General features: G+C 36.6%; 1 protein-coding gene across 6 annotated transcripts in view; it reads left to right on the top strand.

Moving 5' to 3' along the window:
* NELL2 (neural EGFL like 2) overlaps positions 1-18,358 on the top strand; it is a 400,969-nt gene that overhangs the window by 121,345 nt on the left and 261,266 nt on the right. Inside the window, exon 1 of one of the 6 annotated variants that reach the window (XM_073882094.1) lies at positions 4,576-4,699. The exons of the other annotated variants lie outside the window; for them this stretch is intronic. Within the exon in view, the coding sequence (XP_073738195.1) occupies positions 4,599-4,699 (101 nt within the window). The 5' untranslated portion in view covers positions 4,576-4,598. Of the gene's footprint in view, positions 1-4,575; positions 4,700-18,358 lie in introns of those variants that run through there. 6 annotated transcript variants of the gene reach the window in all.

The following is an 18,358-nucleotide window of genomic DNA, read 5'->3' on the forward strand; positions in this document are numbered from 1 at the left end:
ATCAAGAATTTCTATCTCTATAGGATGGGATTATGTAAATGATATAGTGAAGAAAGAATACATTATTTTCTCCTCCCCAAAAGAAGAGAAAGCCAGTTAGAAAATTTAAGGAAAAGAAGAAAATTTCAGCTAACTGATATTAGCTGTGCGCTTTTCTTATAAGCTTTATTATGTTGAGATATGTTCCTTTTATGCCTAATTTATTAAGAGTTTTTATCATGAATGGATATGGAATTTTGTCAAATGTTTTTCTTTGTCTATTGAGATTATCATATTTTTTTTATTAATGTGATGTATCACACTGATTGATTTGCATATATTGAACCATCCTTGCATCCCTCAAATAAATCCCACTTTATCATGACGAATGATCCTTTTAATGTGCTGCCGAATTGGTTTGCTAGTCTTCTATCAAGAATCGTTTATCTGTATTCATCAGGGATATTGGCCTGTAGTTTCTCTTCTAGTAGTGCCCTCTTCTGGTGTTGGTGTCAGGATAATGCTTGCCTTCTAAAATGAGTTTAGAGTGTTCCTTCATCTTTGATTTTTTGGAACAGTTTGAGAAAAAGTGATGGTAATTCTTTAAAAGTTTGGTAAAATTCACCAGTGAAGCCGTGTGGTCCTGGACTTTTCTTCATTGAAAGATTTTTGATTGATTCAATTTTGTTACGAGTAATTGGTCTATTCAGATTTTCTATTTTTTTTCCTGATTCAGTGTTGGTAAGTTGTATATTCCTAAGAATTTTTCCATTTCTTCTAGGTTGTCCAGTTTGTTGGTGTATAGTTGTTCACAGTAGCCTCTTCTGATTGTTTGAATTTCTGTAGTGTCTGCTGTAATGTGTCCTTTTTTTATTTATAATTTTTTTGATTTGGATCCTTTCTCTTTCTTCCTTGGTTAGTCTAGTTAGTTTTTTTTTTTTTTTCCAATTTTTTTTTTATTTTCAAAGAACCAACTCTTGGTTTAGTTAATCTTCTCTATTATTTTACTGTTCTCTATTTTATTTATTTTTTATCTTATCTATTATTTTCTTTCTTCTAACATTGGGCCCAGTTTGTTCTTCTTTTTCTAGTTCCTTAAGATATAGAGTTAGGATGCTTATTTGGGATCTTTCTTGCTTCTTTTTTTTTTTTTAAGATTTTATTTATTTGAGAGGGGGGAGAGAGAGAGAGCAAGCAAGAGTGCAAGAGGAGAAACAGATTGAGATTGAGATTGAGATTCAGACTCCCTGCTACGCAGGGAGCCTGTCATTTGGCTCAGTCCAAGGCCGCTGGGATCATGACCTGAGCCAAAGGCAGACGCTTAACCCCCTGAGCCACCCAAGTGCTCCACTTTCTTGCTTCTTAATGTAGGCATTTACTGCTATGAACTTCCCTCTTGGAACTGCTTTTGCTGCATCCCATAAGTTCTGATATGTTGTGTTTTTGTCTCAAGAAGCTCCTTTCTTTTTTCATTGATTTCTTCTTTATTGGTTGTTCAGGAGTGTTAAGTTCTATGTGTTTGTGAATTTTCCAGTTTTCTTCTTTTTATTGATTTCTAGTTTATGCCATTGTGGTCAGAGAAGATACTTGGTATAGTTTCAATTTTCTTGAATTTGCTAAGATTGTTTTGTGGCCTGTCAAATTATCTATCTTGGAAAATGTTCCATGTGTTTTTTTGTGAAGAATGTGTATTCAGCTATTGTTGGATAGAATGTTCTGTAAATATCTGTTAAGTCCATTTGGTCTATAGTGTTCAAATCCACTCTTTCCTTATTGATTCTCTGTCTGGATGATCTATCCATTGTTGAGAGGAGGGTATTAAAGTCCCCAACTATTGTATTGTTTATTTCTCCTTTTAGCTCTGTTAGTTTTTATTTTATATATTTAGGTGCTCCAATGTTGGGTGCATAAATATTTGCAATTGTTTTATCCCCTTGATGTATTAATACCTTTATCATTATATAATGATCTTCTTGGTCAATTTTTACTTTTTTTTTAGTTTAAAGTATTTTATCTGATAGAAGTATAGCTACCTTGATTTTGTTGGTCATTCTTTGCTTGGAATATCTTTTTCCATCCCTTCATGCTCAGCCTATGTGTGTCTTTAAGGCTAAAGTGAGCTTTTGTAGGAAGCATATTGTCAGATCTTGGATTTTTACATCCATTTAGCCATTTAAAATCTTTTAATTGGTGAATTTATGTTTGAAGCAATTATTGATAAGTAAGGATTTACTATTACCATTTTGTTAGTTGTTTTCTGTTTCTTATCCAGCAGTTTTTTCTTGTGTTTTGATGTCTTTTGGTATCAACATGCTTTATTTATTTATTTTTTTTGCATTTGAACAAATAATATTTATTTCTTTCTCTTTTTTTTAATTTTATTTAAATTCGATTAATTAACATGTAATATATTATTTGTTTCAGGGGTACAGGTCTGTGATTCATCAATCTTATATAGTACCCAGTGCTCATTACAACACATACCCTCCCCAATATCCATCACCCAGTTACCCCATCCCTCCATCACCACCCCCCCAGCAACCCTCAATTTGTTTCCTATGATTAAGAGTCTCTTATGGTTTGTCTCCCTCTCTGGCTTTGTCTTGTTTCATTTTTTCCTCTCTTCCCCTATGATCCTCTGCCTTGTTTCTTAATTTCCAAATATCAGTGAGGTCATATGATAATTGTCTTTTTCTGATTGATTTATTTTGCTTACCATAAGCATGCTTTAATTTTTTTATTGTGTTCTTTCTTGGAATTACTACAGGATTTTCCTTTGTGGTTATCATGAGGATTACATAAAATATCTTAAATTTATAATACCGTATTTGAAACTGACAAATTAACTTCAATAGAATTCATAAAGTTTATACTTTTACTTCTCCTCCTCCTCACATTTTAGATTGTTGCTATTGCGGTTTACATGTTTTTAATATTGTATGACTAGTAACAGGTTATTGCAGTTATGCTTATTTTTACTATGTTCATTTTTTTAAACTTTTAAACTAGAGTTGTAAGTAAATTATACACCCCTATTAGCATACTGCAGAATCTAACTATGACTATATATTTACCATTACTGGTGAGATTGACACTACCTTCTTTATGTTTTCACAATTTTAATTACTTCCCCTCAAAGAACTACATTCCTTTTAACATTTCTTATAAGACAGATCTGATGGTAATGAACTCCCTCAGCTTTTGTTTGTTTGGGAAAGTCTTTATCCATTCTTTATTTCTGAAGAAGAGTTTTGCCTGGTACAGAATTCTTGTTTGACGGTTATTTTCTTTCAGTATTTTCCTCTGGCTTGAAAAGTTTCTGTTGAGAAATTTGCTGATAATTTTATGGAGGTTTCTCTTGATGTAATTTCTCTCTTCTCTTGCTGCTCTTAAAAGTTTTTCTTTGTCTTTGATTTTTGACAGTTTAATTATAACGTGTCTCATTGTGGTTCTATTCAGGTTCAGTTTACTTGGAGTCTTTTGGGCTTCGTGGATCTGGATGTCCATTTTTCTCCCCTGGTTTGGGAACCATGGGGGCCATTATTGCTTTAAAAACACTTTCTGTTCCTGTCCCTTTCTCTTCTCCTTCTGGAATTCCCATAATCTGTATATTGTTTCTTTTCACTGTATCCCATAATTCCCATAGGCTTTCTTTACTTTTTTTCCCCCTCCTGTGTCCTATCTTCCAGGCTGCTGATTCTTTCTATGCATGGTTGAGTCTGTTTTGGAAACTCTCTGTTGTACTTTTTAGTTCAGTTATTTTATTTTTCAATTCCAGTTTTTTTTTAATGGTTGCCATTTCCTTGTCAAACTTCTGTCTTGTTCCTGCATTATTTTTCTAATTTCATCTAGTTGTCTATGTTTCTTGTAGTCCCCCAAGAGACTGAATTCTCTGGTCAGGCTTTTTAGGTGGTTGGGACTGGGTACTACATTCAGTTGCAGATGGGGTTATAAATTAGTTTCTCTACCCTGGCAGGACAGCAGGGTGGGACCCAGGGCCTGTACAGCTCACTGTTTGGGGATCCAAATCAATCCAGAGAGTGCAATGAATTCCCTAGTCAAGTGAGGCCACCAGTTTCACTCTCCAGATGTAGGAAACCATGGGCTGTGCTCTCTCTTCAAGTACCCACTGTACATAGGGCTATTGAATGGGCTATGCAGGTTCCCTGGTTGCACAGGCTGAAGGCTCTATTCAGTGATGAGTGGGCTGTGAATTTGATTCCCTACCTGGGTCAGTGGGAGAAAGAACTCTAAAACTGGTGAAGCTCTTTGTTATCGTAACTGAAGCCAACCCCCACTCCAAGTCTCCTGACTGAACAACAGCTCTGGCTTTGCTCTGCAAGCTGTTGGCTCTGCCTGCCCTCCTCTCAGCTTGAGTGCTGCTGGGCCTCGCAGTTTCCAGGAGCTGTTGCCAGCCCTTATGGTCAATGGGGGCTGAAAGACTCTGCAGCAGGTGGGGCTGTGATTCAGCTTTCTGGGGGGTGAGGGGGAAGGGAAGAGGCCACTCCAAGCTACTCTGAATTTCCCAGACAGACTCTCTGGTTGGGAGGGATTGGAAGCTACTCTCAGCCTTGGCTATGAATTAATCCCCCTGCCTGAGCATAGACTGGGAATGCTTCATGCTCCTTACAGCTTTGCCTGCCCACCTCTTGGCTCAGGTGCCACCGGGCTGCACTGCTTCTAGGAGGTGGAGTCAGGGGGCTGGAAGACACTCTCCAAAGTGAGTGGGGCTGTGTTTCAGTTCCTTGCCTGGGGGTGGGCAAATTGGGCTCTATGGCTGGCAAAACTCCTCATTTGAGGATCTGAATCAGGGAGGTCTGCCCCTCTGAGTTTCCTGGTCAGAGTGAACTGTCAACTAGATTCTGCAGATGAGCGAAGCTGTTAGTTGGGATGGCTACTTGGACAGTGCAGCTGTGAACTCAGTCTGCTAAGATCTGTGTGCTGGTTGCCTCAAACCCCTCCCTCTTCTCCATCGTAGTGAGATTCCTGGTGGAGCCCTGTAGATTTCCCTGCAATCTGCAGGGGGCTCCCACAAAGTGATTCGAATGGTGGGGGGATGCTGGTTGTACTCCTGAGTTCTTTTCCCACTGGAGGGACTGGAAGCTCAGGGGAGACCTGCATGGTGCTGTGCTGGCAATACAGTAAAATGTGTGGCTGCTTCTCTTACCCTTCAGGCAGTCTGTCTTCATCTCTGAGGTACAGGGGGTGCTTTGGCCTCATCCTTGTGTTCTAGAATTTTCTCAGTGGTGTCTTGTTCTTGAATAGTTGTTAGTTTAGGTTTTTTTGTTTTTTTTAATGGGGGCAGGGAGGAAAGTCAGGAACAACTTATATTGCTGTCTTGGTCCAATTACTGTAGTTTTATAAAACTCTTCTAATCATTCAGGTTTCTGTTCCCATTAAGAATTTTTTTGCTGTGGGACGCCTGGGTGGCTCAGTTGGTTAAGCGTCTGCCTTTGGCTCAGGTCATGATCCCAGGGTCCTGGGATTGAACCCCGCATCAGGCTCCCTGCTCAGCAAGGAGCTTGCTTCTCCCTCTGCCTCTCCCCCTGCTTGTGCTCTCTCTCTCTCTCTCTCTCTCTGGCAAATAAATTAATAAAATCTTCAAAAAATAAAAAAGGAATTTTTTTGCTATGTTTATGGGGTGCCTGGGTGGCTAAGTTAGTTGAGCGTCCGACTCTTGGTTTCAGCCCAGGTCATGATCTCAGAGTCCTGAGATTAAGCCCAGGGTCAGGCTCTGTGCTCAGCAGGGAGTCTGCTTGAGATTCTCTCCCTCTCCCTCTGCCCCTCCCCCCCACTTGCTCTCTCTCTCAAATAAATAAACAAATCTTAAAAAAAGAATTTTTTGCTATGTTTAAAGCTTCATTCTTCGATACAAACTTACAATTAATTTGGTAAGTTCTATGAAAAAAATTCCATTGGTATTTGTATTGAAATCATATCACATTTAGAGGTTAATATATATTAACTTTTTTATTGTCGTTTGTTCTTCTATCCAGAGATATGGCTTACTTCTCCATTTTTTTCCATATCCTGTTTTGTCTGTTTTATAATTATCTTCATAAAGGGCACACACACATTTTGTTAGATCTATTCCTATGAACCTTATAGATTGTGCTGCTAGTCAGGTGGGATCTTTATTTTTCTATTCTGTTTTCTAATTTTTAAAAGAGTTTTAAATTACAATATTATCAAGAAAAAGGATTCTGTTTTATATCAAAAGTAACATCCTTCATAGTGTTTAAATTTCTTTCTCTTTTGTCTCTGGGAGAAAGTTGGATTCTTTGAATACAACTCAGAGTATAATAACAAAATTTTCAAGGTTCATTTAATTCTCTTTTCTTAATCTGCCATACACTGATATAGCAATGACATTTCAATGATCTTTTCCAAGATGAATGTTGAGGAATTGTTGTAATATATTTTAATTCTTTAGCATTCAAAGTCTTCTTGTTTTTTGTCTTCCAGTGTCAATGTAAAGCTTCCTAAATGCTGTGTAGGCCTTTGATCAATAACCTAGAATTATTTTACAAAGAACTCATTTAAAAAATTATAATCTTTCTGCAGTTTCTTATTAAGTGACAGGAAATAAATTCAGCTTATTTGTTAAATCTTTTTTTTTTAAGGTTTTATTTATTTATTTGACAGAAAGAGACGCAGTGGCAGAGGGAACACAAGCAGGGGGAGTGAGAGAGGGAGAAGCAGGCCTCCTGCCCAGCCGGGAGCCCGATGCGGGGCTCAATCCCAGGACCCTGGGATCATGACCTGAGCTGAAAGCAGATGCTTAATGACTGAGCCACCCAGGCACCCCAAATTCAGCTTATTTGTAACTTGTTTTGTTATTTCCTTTAGTTATTTGCCTTTTCAAGAAGTCCATGCTAATTATTGTTTTGATGTCCTTATTGACAATGGAATTTATGTTATTTCGATTCACTTAACAAATCTTATTTTCCTTGCTGTTGTGCACATTTGAATTCCATTGATCTTGGAGAGGAGTTTATTTTTGTGGTTGAAACCATGTATCGATGTATTTCATAAGAGCTGGATAAAAGTCATTCATATTTTGCCTTTTCTTTTTAGTGATTTTATCTGCTGAGCATTTTGAAAGATGATTGACATGCTGTCATCTTTCTTCTATACTTTAACCTTTGGTTATTTAAAAACTCTAGGTATTGTAAAAATTATGTTTGATTATTCTTAAGGATACTGGATGTACACAGAATACATGAATTACTGAATAGTTTAAACCCATTTAATTTAGCCACTAAAAATGCCCTAAGATCACCAAAAAGTAAGTAGGATTTGTTTTTTGAGTGAACTACAAAGAAAAAAATTTGCTTTACAAATGACTTAAACTTGAAACTACACATTTTGAAACACTGAGGATTATATGTAAGTACTTTTTGCTTATATGACATCTGAGAAATAGTTATCATTTCTAAAATTTACTGTTCTTTAAATGTTAGTGAATTTGTAAATTTTTTTATATTTTTAAGTTGTTGGTGTTTCTGATTTGATAAATGATTTGTAAATATCCTTTCCCGTTTTTATATGGGTATCTTGCCCATTTTTTTGCCTATTTGTAAGAATTATTTTTATTTGTGAAGGATATCAACCTACTCTCAATCACATATGCAAGAGTTTTCCCAGATTAATATTTGCTTTTAGTGAAAGATTTTTTTGAAATAGTTTCAAAGCTACAAGAAAAATTATGACATCTACATCTCCTCTTACCGGATTCCTGATTGATAACATTTTAGCTCATTTGCTCCATCACCCTCTATCTTTTATTCCAATATGCCTTTTACTGACAATATTCTTTTTTTTTTAAAGATTTATTTATTTATTTATTTGAAAGAGAGAGAGTGAGAGAGAGAGAGAGAGCACATGAGACGGGGGAGGGTCAGAGGGAGAAGCAGACTCCCCAACGAGCAGGGAGCCCCATGCGGGACTTGATCCTGGGACTCCAGGATCATGACCTGAGCTGAAGGCAATCGCCCAAACAACTGAGCCACCCAGGCGCCCGACAATATTCTCTATCACCTTTAATAGTTTGATGAATGTTTGTCAAAACAAGGAGAGTGGCCTTATATAGGACTCTCCTTATGTAGTCAATATATAACCTCCTAGTCCAGAAATCAACATTGACACTACAATATCATCTAGTTTTCACACCCCATTCAGATTTCACCAACCATCTAAACAATGTCACTTTTTCCTTCTTGGCCCAGGATTCTATCCAAGAGCACATATTACATTTGGTTGTCCCTTCTCATAATCTGCTTTGGTATCGAGCAATTCTAGCCTTTCTCTGTCTTTGGTATCCATTATGGTCTTAGAGGTATAGGCATGTCATTCTTTAGGATCACTCTCCACCTGAGTCCATCTGATGTTTCCTCATTACTGAGGCCATGTGTTTTTGCTGGGAATACTGCAGAAATGATGCTGACTCTTCTCAGTGCACCACATCTAGAGGTGGTACACTTTGTCAATCTGTCTTACTGCTCGTGATGTTAACCTTGATCACCTGGTCAAGTTGGTGATCTGCCAGGCTCTTCAATATTTTTCCCCTTTGATTTCGATTAGTATTTTATGGGGAGGTACTCCAGTTTTATTCCAGTGTGCTGTTCCTCATCAGACCTTTGCTCACTGTCCTTAACATCCATTGACCATACCCACCTGAATCATAAAGTATTGCTTCTTAGTGACATGAATAAAAAAATGACATTGAAAATTGAAACTCATATTAGCTTTTAAATTCATTTTCTAGTATTAAAAAATTGAGTAATATACATCATGTAACAATATATTCCGCAAATATAGTAAGTCAAACTTTTTTGTACTTCATTTTAAGTGCATATCAGCATTCACTGTGTAAGACATCTTTAACTACTATAGTTTTCTTTAATGAAAATAATTCATTTACATTGAATGGATTCAGAGAAAATAACATCTTACTTCCATAACAGTGATTTGCCTAGCTTTTCTACCTTTCTCGTGCTAGCTTTATAGACCATATTGCATTTATTGAACTAAAATATCACAGACATTTGTAAAAACAAGATCAGACTATATAAGATATGTTAGAGGCAGATTTTGCTGATGGGCTCTTACATCTAGCTTTCTATTTCTATCCCATTTATTATGGTTTTTCAAAAATTGTATTTCATCTAGTTATTGGATTTTCATTTTTTGACATTTCTGACAGGTTAAAAATGCATATTTTCTTCATTTAAAAATAAATATGACTGTTTTTCATCAGCCAGTAACTGAAAGAAACATATGACAAAACCTTTCCAACCTCTGACTTGTCAGAGTTCAAGGTCTATTGCAGGAGGTTTGTTAAGTTGCATTAAGAAAAACTGTGCTTACTTTTAAGTTCACCATTTCTAAATAGATTCAATAATGTAGAATGATATGAAATAATAAATATGAAAACAGTAGAAAAATAAAGTGATGTAAATAAAATAATATAAAATAAAGACTTGGCAGAAATACAGGGATGTAAACATGAATGAGGAAGCCTACATTTATAGTAAATCATCATCCTGGGGAGTGCCAATTCAGGAACATGATGAAAATGATGGAAGAAGTTCTGTGAGGGCCTGACTTTGTTTCTTTTCCCCAGTCTCCTCTGTGCCTGGTACAATGCCTGACACTCAGATGGCTGAAAGATATTGGTGGAATGATAGGATGAGAAGTGCAGAGCATCTGCTAATCTCAGGGTTTGCAGGAGTTGACTGATTTCTTAGGTGCCTTGGAATGTTTTTTCTGCATTGTTAACATTTAACACTTTATTAAATTCCTGCACTGTGTCAGGCCATCCTCTAAACACCTTGCATTGATTAATCTTATTGAGTGCTCATCACTGTCTTGGAGGTTATTCCTATTCCATTTTTATCCCTATTTTACAGATAAGGAGAGGGCCTTGAGTGGTTGAGTCCAATGTCTGAGGTCACAATAAGGGGCAGAATCAACATTTGAACTAGCCCATCCTCCCAGCCGTTTCATTCTCTACTTGTTGTAGAGCCCCATCATGGCCTCTCCACTTCCCTCAAAATCCTAGAACTCTGTTGACAGGCTTAGCAATCTTGTTTTCTTTTGCTCTTGGAGAAAACAGTCATCTATTTTTCCTCTGTTGGGTCTTTTCAGTTAGACTAAAAATTTTTATCCAGAAATTTTCTTCCTTACAGTTGACTTCTTTGTTTCAACAGCATCATCATGGCCCCACTGAACTTGTTACAGAGTAAACAAAACCAGTTGGCATAGCTGGGAAAATATTTGTCTTTTAATTTTTCTGACTGCCTCGCCATAAAACATGTATGCTAACACTTAAAAATAAGACTCCTGCCTTTTTGGCATTTCCCTATTAGCTAGAATTTGGGGCCAGGTTGGTTCTGTTTCCTCTAGTTAGGGGTGTCCTGTACCCATTTCAATGGGAACTCGAGGTAATGGGCTCACTAAAAGCAAAATGTCATCTCAATGGGTGACCCATGAATCCTATTACCTTCTTCCTTGGCTCTTATTTATTCTGCACAATAGAGGAGACATGATGACCCATGAAGCATGTCAGAAAACAGATGCTGCAGCATTGACAACTTACTCTCCCCTGTGACTGCTTCCTTTCTTTCAAATACAGCTTGCCTAGAACTTCTTGCTGTCTTACATGCATCAATGCTTTTCCTTTCTTGTCCGCCCAGAGTTTCACAACTTTATATGTGGTACATATAAAGCTGCCGAAAATTCCAACACAGGCTAACCTCTTTCGGCCTAAGAACTCCTATTGATTTTTAGGACCTAAGGAAAGCAAATTGTTAACTTAAGAGGAAGGTTTGAAACCAGATAAAATACTGCATGAAATCATAGGGCATCGAGGGTCTTTGGGTGCCACTTAGTCACCTCAGATGGATGTATCCCTAAAAGCATCATGAATCATTTTTTAGGTGAAGGTGAAGATGAAAAGTTACCAACTTGGGAATATCATTTTCTTCCAGAAATATTGCTTGTTGTTTGTTCTTTGAAATAGTGCAATTGCTTGCATACCTCAATATACTTGTTAGCCCATGATATCTAGAAATTGACGGGAACATTGGTATATTCTCTTGGGTAGACACACACACATACACACACACACACAATCTCAATTAAGCTGAAACCTTGATAATATTTAATTTATGTAGAAACTGGATTTTTAGAGATACCAAGTTCTTTCCTTCAATGCAGAGCTGATTTAAACCATTTTAACAGGTGAAACTATAACCAGAAAGGGTTGAGTTTTATTTTATTTTTTCACAGAAGAGCTTGATTTGAATAATCAAATCAGATATTAAAAAGTGACATATTAACCATATTTTAAAGTAAAATTAAGTACATGGTATCTTATGTACTAAATGATTTATTAATTTAATAATGAGCATGTTATTCCCTTATGAGCTGTGCTCAACCTATGTCTACTTTTTGATCCTTTGATATCAAATTGAAGGTGTTATGAGAATTGGCTGTAAAAAATATAATTTCTTTATTTTTTGAACTCTACTTGACCAATAACATCTGTCACAGATGGTTTCCCAGATTCTGGGATAATTCATTCCACTTTCTCTCTGTAGAGAAGTGGAATAACTCAGTGAGGAATAATAGTCATGCTTTATATGTCCCTTATTTATTTTACTTTATTTTTTAAAAGATTTTATTTATTTATTTGAGAGAACGATTGGGCAAGAGAGAGAACACAAGCAGGGGAAGTGGCAGTCAGAGGGAGAAGCAGGCTTCCCACCGAGCCGGGAGCCCTATGCGGGGCCCGATGCGGGACTTGATCCCAGGACCCCAGGATCGTGACCTGAGCTGAAGGCAGTCACTTAACCGACTGAGCCACCCAGGCGCTCCTAGATGTCTTTTATTTTTAAACTGAGGTGTAGTTGACACACAGCTTACATTAGTTTGAAGTGTACTACATAGTGATTCCCCAGATCTATGACCCCACAAGTGTAGATACCATCTGGCATCATACAATATGCTCTTAGAGTACTGCTCACTATGTTCCCTCTGCTGTGCCTTTTATTCCTGTGTCTTAGTCATTCTCTAACTGGAATGCTGTACCTCCCACTCCCTTTCATGCATTTTGCCCATCCTCCTAACCCTTTCCCTCCGCCAACCATCAGCTTGTTCTCTGTAATTATGGGTCTGTTTCAGCTTTTTGTTTGTTTATTCATTTGTTTTTTTTTAAACTCCATATGTAAGTGAAATACCCTCCATATTGTCTTAAATGGCCAGATCTCATTCTTTTTTATGGCTGTGTAATATTCCATTGTATGTATACCACCTCTTCTTTATCCATTCATCTATCCGTGGACACTTGGGCTGCTCCCATTTGGCTATTATAAATAGTGCTGCAAGAAACATAGGGGTACATGTATCCCTTTGAATTAGTGTTTTTATATTCTTGGGGTATATACCTAGTAGTGTGATTGCTGGATTGTACGGTAGTTCTATTTTTAACTTTTTGAGGACCCTTCATACTGTTTTCCAGAGTGGTTGCACCAGTTTGCATTCTCACTAACAGTGCAAGAGGGTTCCTCTTTCTCCACATTCTTGCCAATATCTGTTGTTTTTTGTGTTGTTGATTTTAGTTGTGTGTTTTGTGTGTGTTCATTCTGACAGGTTTGAGGTTGTATCTTGTTGTGGTTTTGATTTGCATTTCCCTGGTGATAAGTGTTGGTGAGCATCTTTTCATGTGTCTGTTGGCCATTTATATGTCTTTTTTGGAAAAAAGTCTATTCATATCTTCTGCACATTTTTTAATTGGATTATTTGGTTTTTGGGTGTTGAGTTTTAGAAGTTCTCTATATATTTTGGATACTAACCCTTTATTAGATATGTCCTTTGCAAATACCTTCTCCCATTCTGTAGGCTGCTTTTAGTTTTGTTGATTGTTTCCTTTGCTGTGCAGAAGCTTTTTATTTTGATGTAGTCTGATAGTTTATTTTTGCTTTTATTCCCCTTGCCTCGGGAGACATATCTAGAAAGAAGTTGCTACAGTCAATGTGAAAGAAGTTACTGCCTGTGTTCTCTTCTAGGATTTTTATGGTTTCAGGTATCACATTTAGGTCGTTAATCCATTTTGAATTTATTTTTGTGTATGGTGTAAGTAAGTGGTCCAGTTTCATTCTTTTGCAGGTTGCTGTCCAGTTTTCCCAACACTATTTGTTGAAGAGATATTTATTTTCCCATTGGATATTCTTTCCTGCCTTGTCGAAGATTAATTGACCATATAATTGTGGGTTCATTCCTGAGTTTTCTATTCTTTTCCATTGATCTATGTGTCTGTTTTTGTGTCAGTATCATACTGTTTTGATCACTAGAGCTTTGTAATATAACTTGAAGTCTGGAATTGTAATGCCTCCAGCTTTGTTTTTCTTTTTTAAGATTGCGCTGGCTATTCAGGGTCTTTTCTGGTTTGATACAAATTTTAAGATTGTTCTAGCTGCGTGAAAAATGCTGTTGGTATTTTGAAAGGGATTGCATTAAATGTGCAGATTGCTTTAGGTAGTATAGACATTTAACAGTATTTATTCTTCAATCCATGAGTATGGAATGTCTTTCCATTTCTTTGTGTCATCTTCAATTTCTTTCTTTTTTTTAAAAAAGATTTTATTTATTTATTCATGAGAGAGTGAGAGAGAGAGAGAGGCAGAGGGAGAAGCAGGCTCCCAAGGAGCAGGGAGCCTGATGCGGGACTTGATCCCAGGGCCCTGGGATCATGACCTGAACTGAAGGCAGACGTTTAACCATCTGAGCCACCCAGGCACCCTTCAGTTTCTTTCATCAGTATTTCATAGTTTCTGGAGTACAGCTCTTTCACCTCTTTGCTTAAGTTTATTCCTATGTATCTTATTGTTTTTGGTGCAATTGTAAATGGGATTGATTCCTTAATTTCTCTTTCTGCTGCTTCATTATTGGTCTATAAATATGCAACAGATTTCTGTATCTTGACTTCGTGTCGTGTGACTTTACTGAATTTGTTTATCAGTTCTAGCAGCTTTTTTGGGTGGCGTCTTTCAAGTTTTCTATATAGCGTATTATATCATCTGGATATAGTAAAAGTCTTACTTCTTTCCTTTCAATTTGGATGCTTTTTATTTCTTTTTGTTGTCTGATTGCTGTGGCTAGGACTTCCAGTGCTATGTTGAATAAAAGTGGTGAGAGTGGACATCTCTGTTTCATTCCTTAGAGGAAAAGCTTTCAGTTTTTCTCCATTTAGGATGATATTAGCTGTGGGTTTTTCAGATATGGCCTTTATTTTGTTGAGCTGTGTTTTCTCTAAACCTATTTTGTTGATGGTTTTTATCTTGAATGGATGTTGTACTTTGTCAAATGCTTTTTTGCATCTGTTGAAATGATCATACGGTTCTTATCCTTTCTTTTATTAATGTGATGTATCACATTGATTGATTTGCAAATATTGAACCACCCTTGCATCTTAGGAATAAATCCCACTTAATCGTGGTGAATGACTTTTTAAAAATGTATTGTTAGATTCAGTTTGCTAGTATTTTATTGATAATTTTTACATCTATATTCATCTGGGATATTGGTCTGGAGTTCTTTTTTTTTTTTTTTTTTTTTAGTGGTGTCTTTATCTGGTTTTGGTATCAGGCTAATGCTGGCCTCATTGAATGAACTTAGAAGTTTTCCTTCTTTTCTATTTTTTGAAATAGTTTGAGAAGAATAGGTATTAACTCTTCTTTGAATGTTTGGTAGAATTTACCTTTGAAGGCATCTGGCCCTGGACTTTCGTTTATTGTCAGTTTTTTGATTACTGATTCAATTTCTTTGCTGGTTATCAGTCTGGTCAGGTTTTCTATTTCTTCCTGTTCAGTTTTGGTAATTTATATGTTCCTAGGGTAATTTATATGTTTCTAGGAATTCATCCATTTCTTTTAGGTTGTCCAGTTGTTGGCATATAGTTTTTCATAGTTTTTCCTTATAATTGTTTGTATTTCTGTGGTGTTGGTTGTTATTTCTCCTTCCTCATTTTTTATTTTGTTTATTTGAATCCTTTTTTCTTTTTGATAAGTCTGGCTAGAGGTTTATCAATTTTATTAATTTTTCAAAGAACCAGCTTCTGGTTTCATTGATTGGTTCTGTTGCTTTTTTAGTTTCCATATTACTTATTTCTGCCTAATCTTTAATATTTCCTTCCTTTTGCTAGCTTTAGGCTTAGTTTGCTGTTTAAAAAATATTTATTGAATGAATAAATGAATGAGTGAATTCTTGAATATAACAAATCTCTTTGAAATATGTATAACATTTGAACCAGCAATTTCATTTGTAGTATTTATTCCAAGGAGTTAATTATTTAGGTGCACAAAGAAATATGTATTGAAATATTTTTTGAAGTATAGTTCACATATATTGAAACATTTTTATTAAGAAGGAAAAATTGGAAATAGTAATACGAAATTGGATGTTAAATAAATTATGGCATGGTTACACTATGAAATACCATGCTTCCAATAAAAAGGATGTGGCTTTACTTTATTGACATGGAAAGAAATTCTGAGTGTATGGTTAATTGAAAAAGACTGCAAAAGACATATGCAAAGCTGTTAATATTAATCATCTCTTTCCAGCCAGGACCATTAGTGATCATAATTTTCTTCTTCATGCTTTTGTGTATTTTCTGAATTTTTGTCTTATTATAACCTATTATTTTATATCAGAAAAATTATATATATATAAAACCACATCGTCAAACTTTTTCAAGTGGCCATATTCTGCTTGGTCTTCCTAAAATGGAGGAATACTTAGCTTAGAGTCCCTGAATGGGCTTCTTGGGATCTGTGAATCCCTTGCAGAATTTGCAAGCCAAATTTTGTACACATTTGCATGTATACATTTTCAGATCATCAGAGAAGTCCATATTCCCCAAAAGTTCTTCCTCAACCTTAAGACTGGGTGCTCTTGGGTTCATTCTTGATAAAATAGGGAAGACTCATTTCCTGTGAGTCTTCTACTTCCTTTCCTTCTATCCTTTTTTTCCAGTCTTTGTCTAATTTCTACCTGTGCAGCCTCTGTCACAACTAAGAGAGTTGAGGTAACGAGAGCATAGCATTAAGTAGGTACTGCCTTTTATCCAATGGCTTCTTTCAAACTCTGTGACTCTTGTGGATACCCTTGTGCTGTGGAATACCCGCTTATTAATGCTTTATTGTATCTGTTCTTTCTCCATCCTTGTTTAAGACTTTCTTCAAATTGATATTTTAAAAATGCACCTTATGCCACTAAATCTTCTCTTCCAGGATCGTAGCTCAGTGTTGTTTCTCAGATTTTCTTTGTTTCTTTTTTTTAAAGATTTTATTTATTTATTTGAGAGAGAGAGAGAGTGCACGCATGAGAAGGGGAGAGGGGCAGTCAGAGAGGGACAAGCAGACTCCCCGCTGAGCAAGGAGCCCGATGCAGGGCTCGATCCCAGGACTCTGGGATTATGACCTGAGCCAAAGGCAGATGCTTAATGACTGAGCCCCCCGGCACCCCTTTCTTTGTGCCTTACTGGCCTCATCATCAATAGTAATAAATTATCTCAATTTCTTAAATAACTATTTTTTCCTTTTATTTTATTATAAACTCTGTTATATAGAGTAGTAAGATGGAGAGGTTTTTATTTAAGCCATCATGTTGGATGCCAGAGCTTCAGTCATGAATTAATTCCATTTTCTACTGATCTTTTCCCTTGGTGATATAATTTTAGCTTATGGCTGTATTATTCATGAAGAAGCTTTGTTTTCCTCACTGATATGGCTACATTTTTCTTCTTACAGCAAGACTTCTGTAGTAATATCGTTATTAGTTTTGAGATGGCTAAGCATAATTTTCACTCAATAATGTGTTTGTTATTGAGGATCTCTAAGCTTCAGTGTACTTGGCCTTGGTCACTGCCATAGTCTCTGTGCCCATAGTAAATATTTGCTGGAATAAATGCACTAATAAATTATAGTTTAGAAAAACCTCTTGCCTTTATGCTTTACTATAAGGAAGGTGTTTGTCTTATAAAAATGAAATGACGGGCCTCAGTAAATCATGAATTCTTGGTCATTGGATGTACTCAGACAGACTGGATGACCATTTAATGGGAGATCACAGATGAACATTCTAAGTATGGATTCTCATTAAAATGCTTTCTGTTGAGATTAATGCTTGTTTAAGTTCAAATGCACCCTGAAAATTTAGTGATGTTTAATAGTGTATCATAGGAAATATGAATCATAATCATGACATGTATGGAGGGCTCACTCTTTGTCAAGAACTGTAGAGTAAGCACTTACATCCCTTAGTTTGTTAAATTCTGACAATGACCATATATGGTTACAACTCTTACTCTATTTGATAGGAGAGGAAACTGAGGCTTAGGGAGGATTTTTCACTTGCCCATTATCACAGTTACTAACGAGTGGGGACAGGAGTAAGTCTCTGAGGCCTCTTAAATTACCACGTTATACCACCTGGCTTTGATGACCAAATACGGTTGAAAACAAGCGAACTAACAACTGAATCAATACGATTCTAATGAAGGATGCCAAAAAATACACTTTTCCCCAATTCTCCCATCTCCCTTAACATCTGAGGGAATCACTGGAAGTGACAAGGTGAGAGGGTCAATTTTGTACAACAAGTGGGCAAAGTGCTGAACTCAACAATAATTGTGGCCCTACCACTGGACTTCGCTTCTCATATTTTGTTGGTTATGCTAGAGCCCTTAATTGTAAGGTGTCAACTAGTTTCTGTGAGTTGGTTAATCTTCTGTTTTGCCTGGAACTTCGGTCTCCTGTGTCTGCATTCTTCCATTTAAACAAAATGTGTTCAAAATTGCTTGTGATTCAAGAATTGGCTTTTTAGAAGCTGGACTTTATAAATTGGGATTATGTATTGACAAATGATACAATAGTTACCATTTATTGGGTGATTACTGTGTTTCAGATGCCCTGCTTTGTGTGGATTGTCACAGTGACTCCTCATTTTACAGATGAGGACACTGAGGCAGCGGGAAGTGGAGGCAGTGGTGGTAGTGAGAAGCCGAACTGGGTTTTCAGGTCCAGAGCCTGCACGTGTAACTCCTTAGCAGTTGTGCCTTCCATGAGCTCCTCTCATATATTTGGTGCCAGAAGTATATGTAGCTTTTCTTCAGATGACTAACAATTGGCTTCTAGCTTAATACACAGATGGCCCTATACTTAGCATGGTTGACCTTACCATTTTTTTATTTTACAGTGGTGAGAAAGTGATGTACATTCAGTAGACACTGTACTTTGAATTTTTGATTTTGGTTTCCTTCAGGCTAGTGACATGTGTGGTATGATGCTCTTTCATGATGCTGGGCAGCAGCAGT

This window comes from Callorhinus ursinus, unplaced genomic scaffold (assembly GCF_003265705.2).
Source record: "Callorhinus ursinus isolate GAN/ISIS: 27379988/994484 unplaced genomic scaffold, GSC_fseal_2.0 scaffold44, whole genome shotgun sequence".
NCBI classification, from domain to species: Eukaryota; Metazoa; Chordata; class Mammalia; order Carnivora; family Otariidae; genus Callorhinus; species Callorhinus ursinus.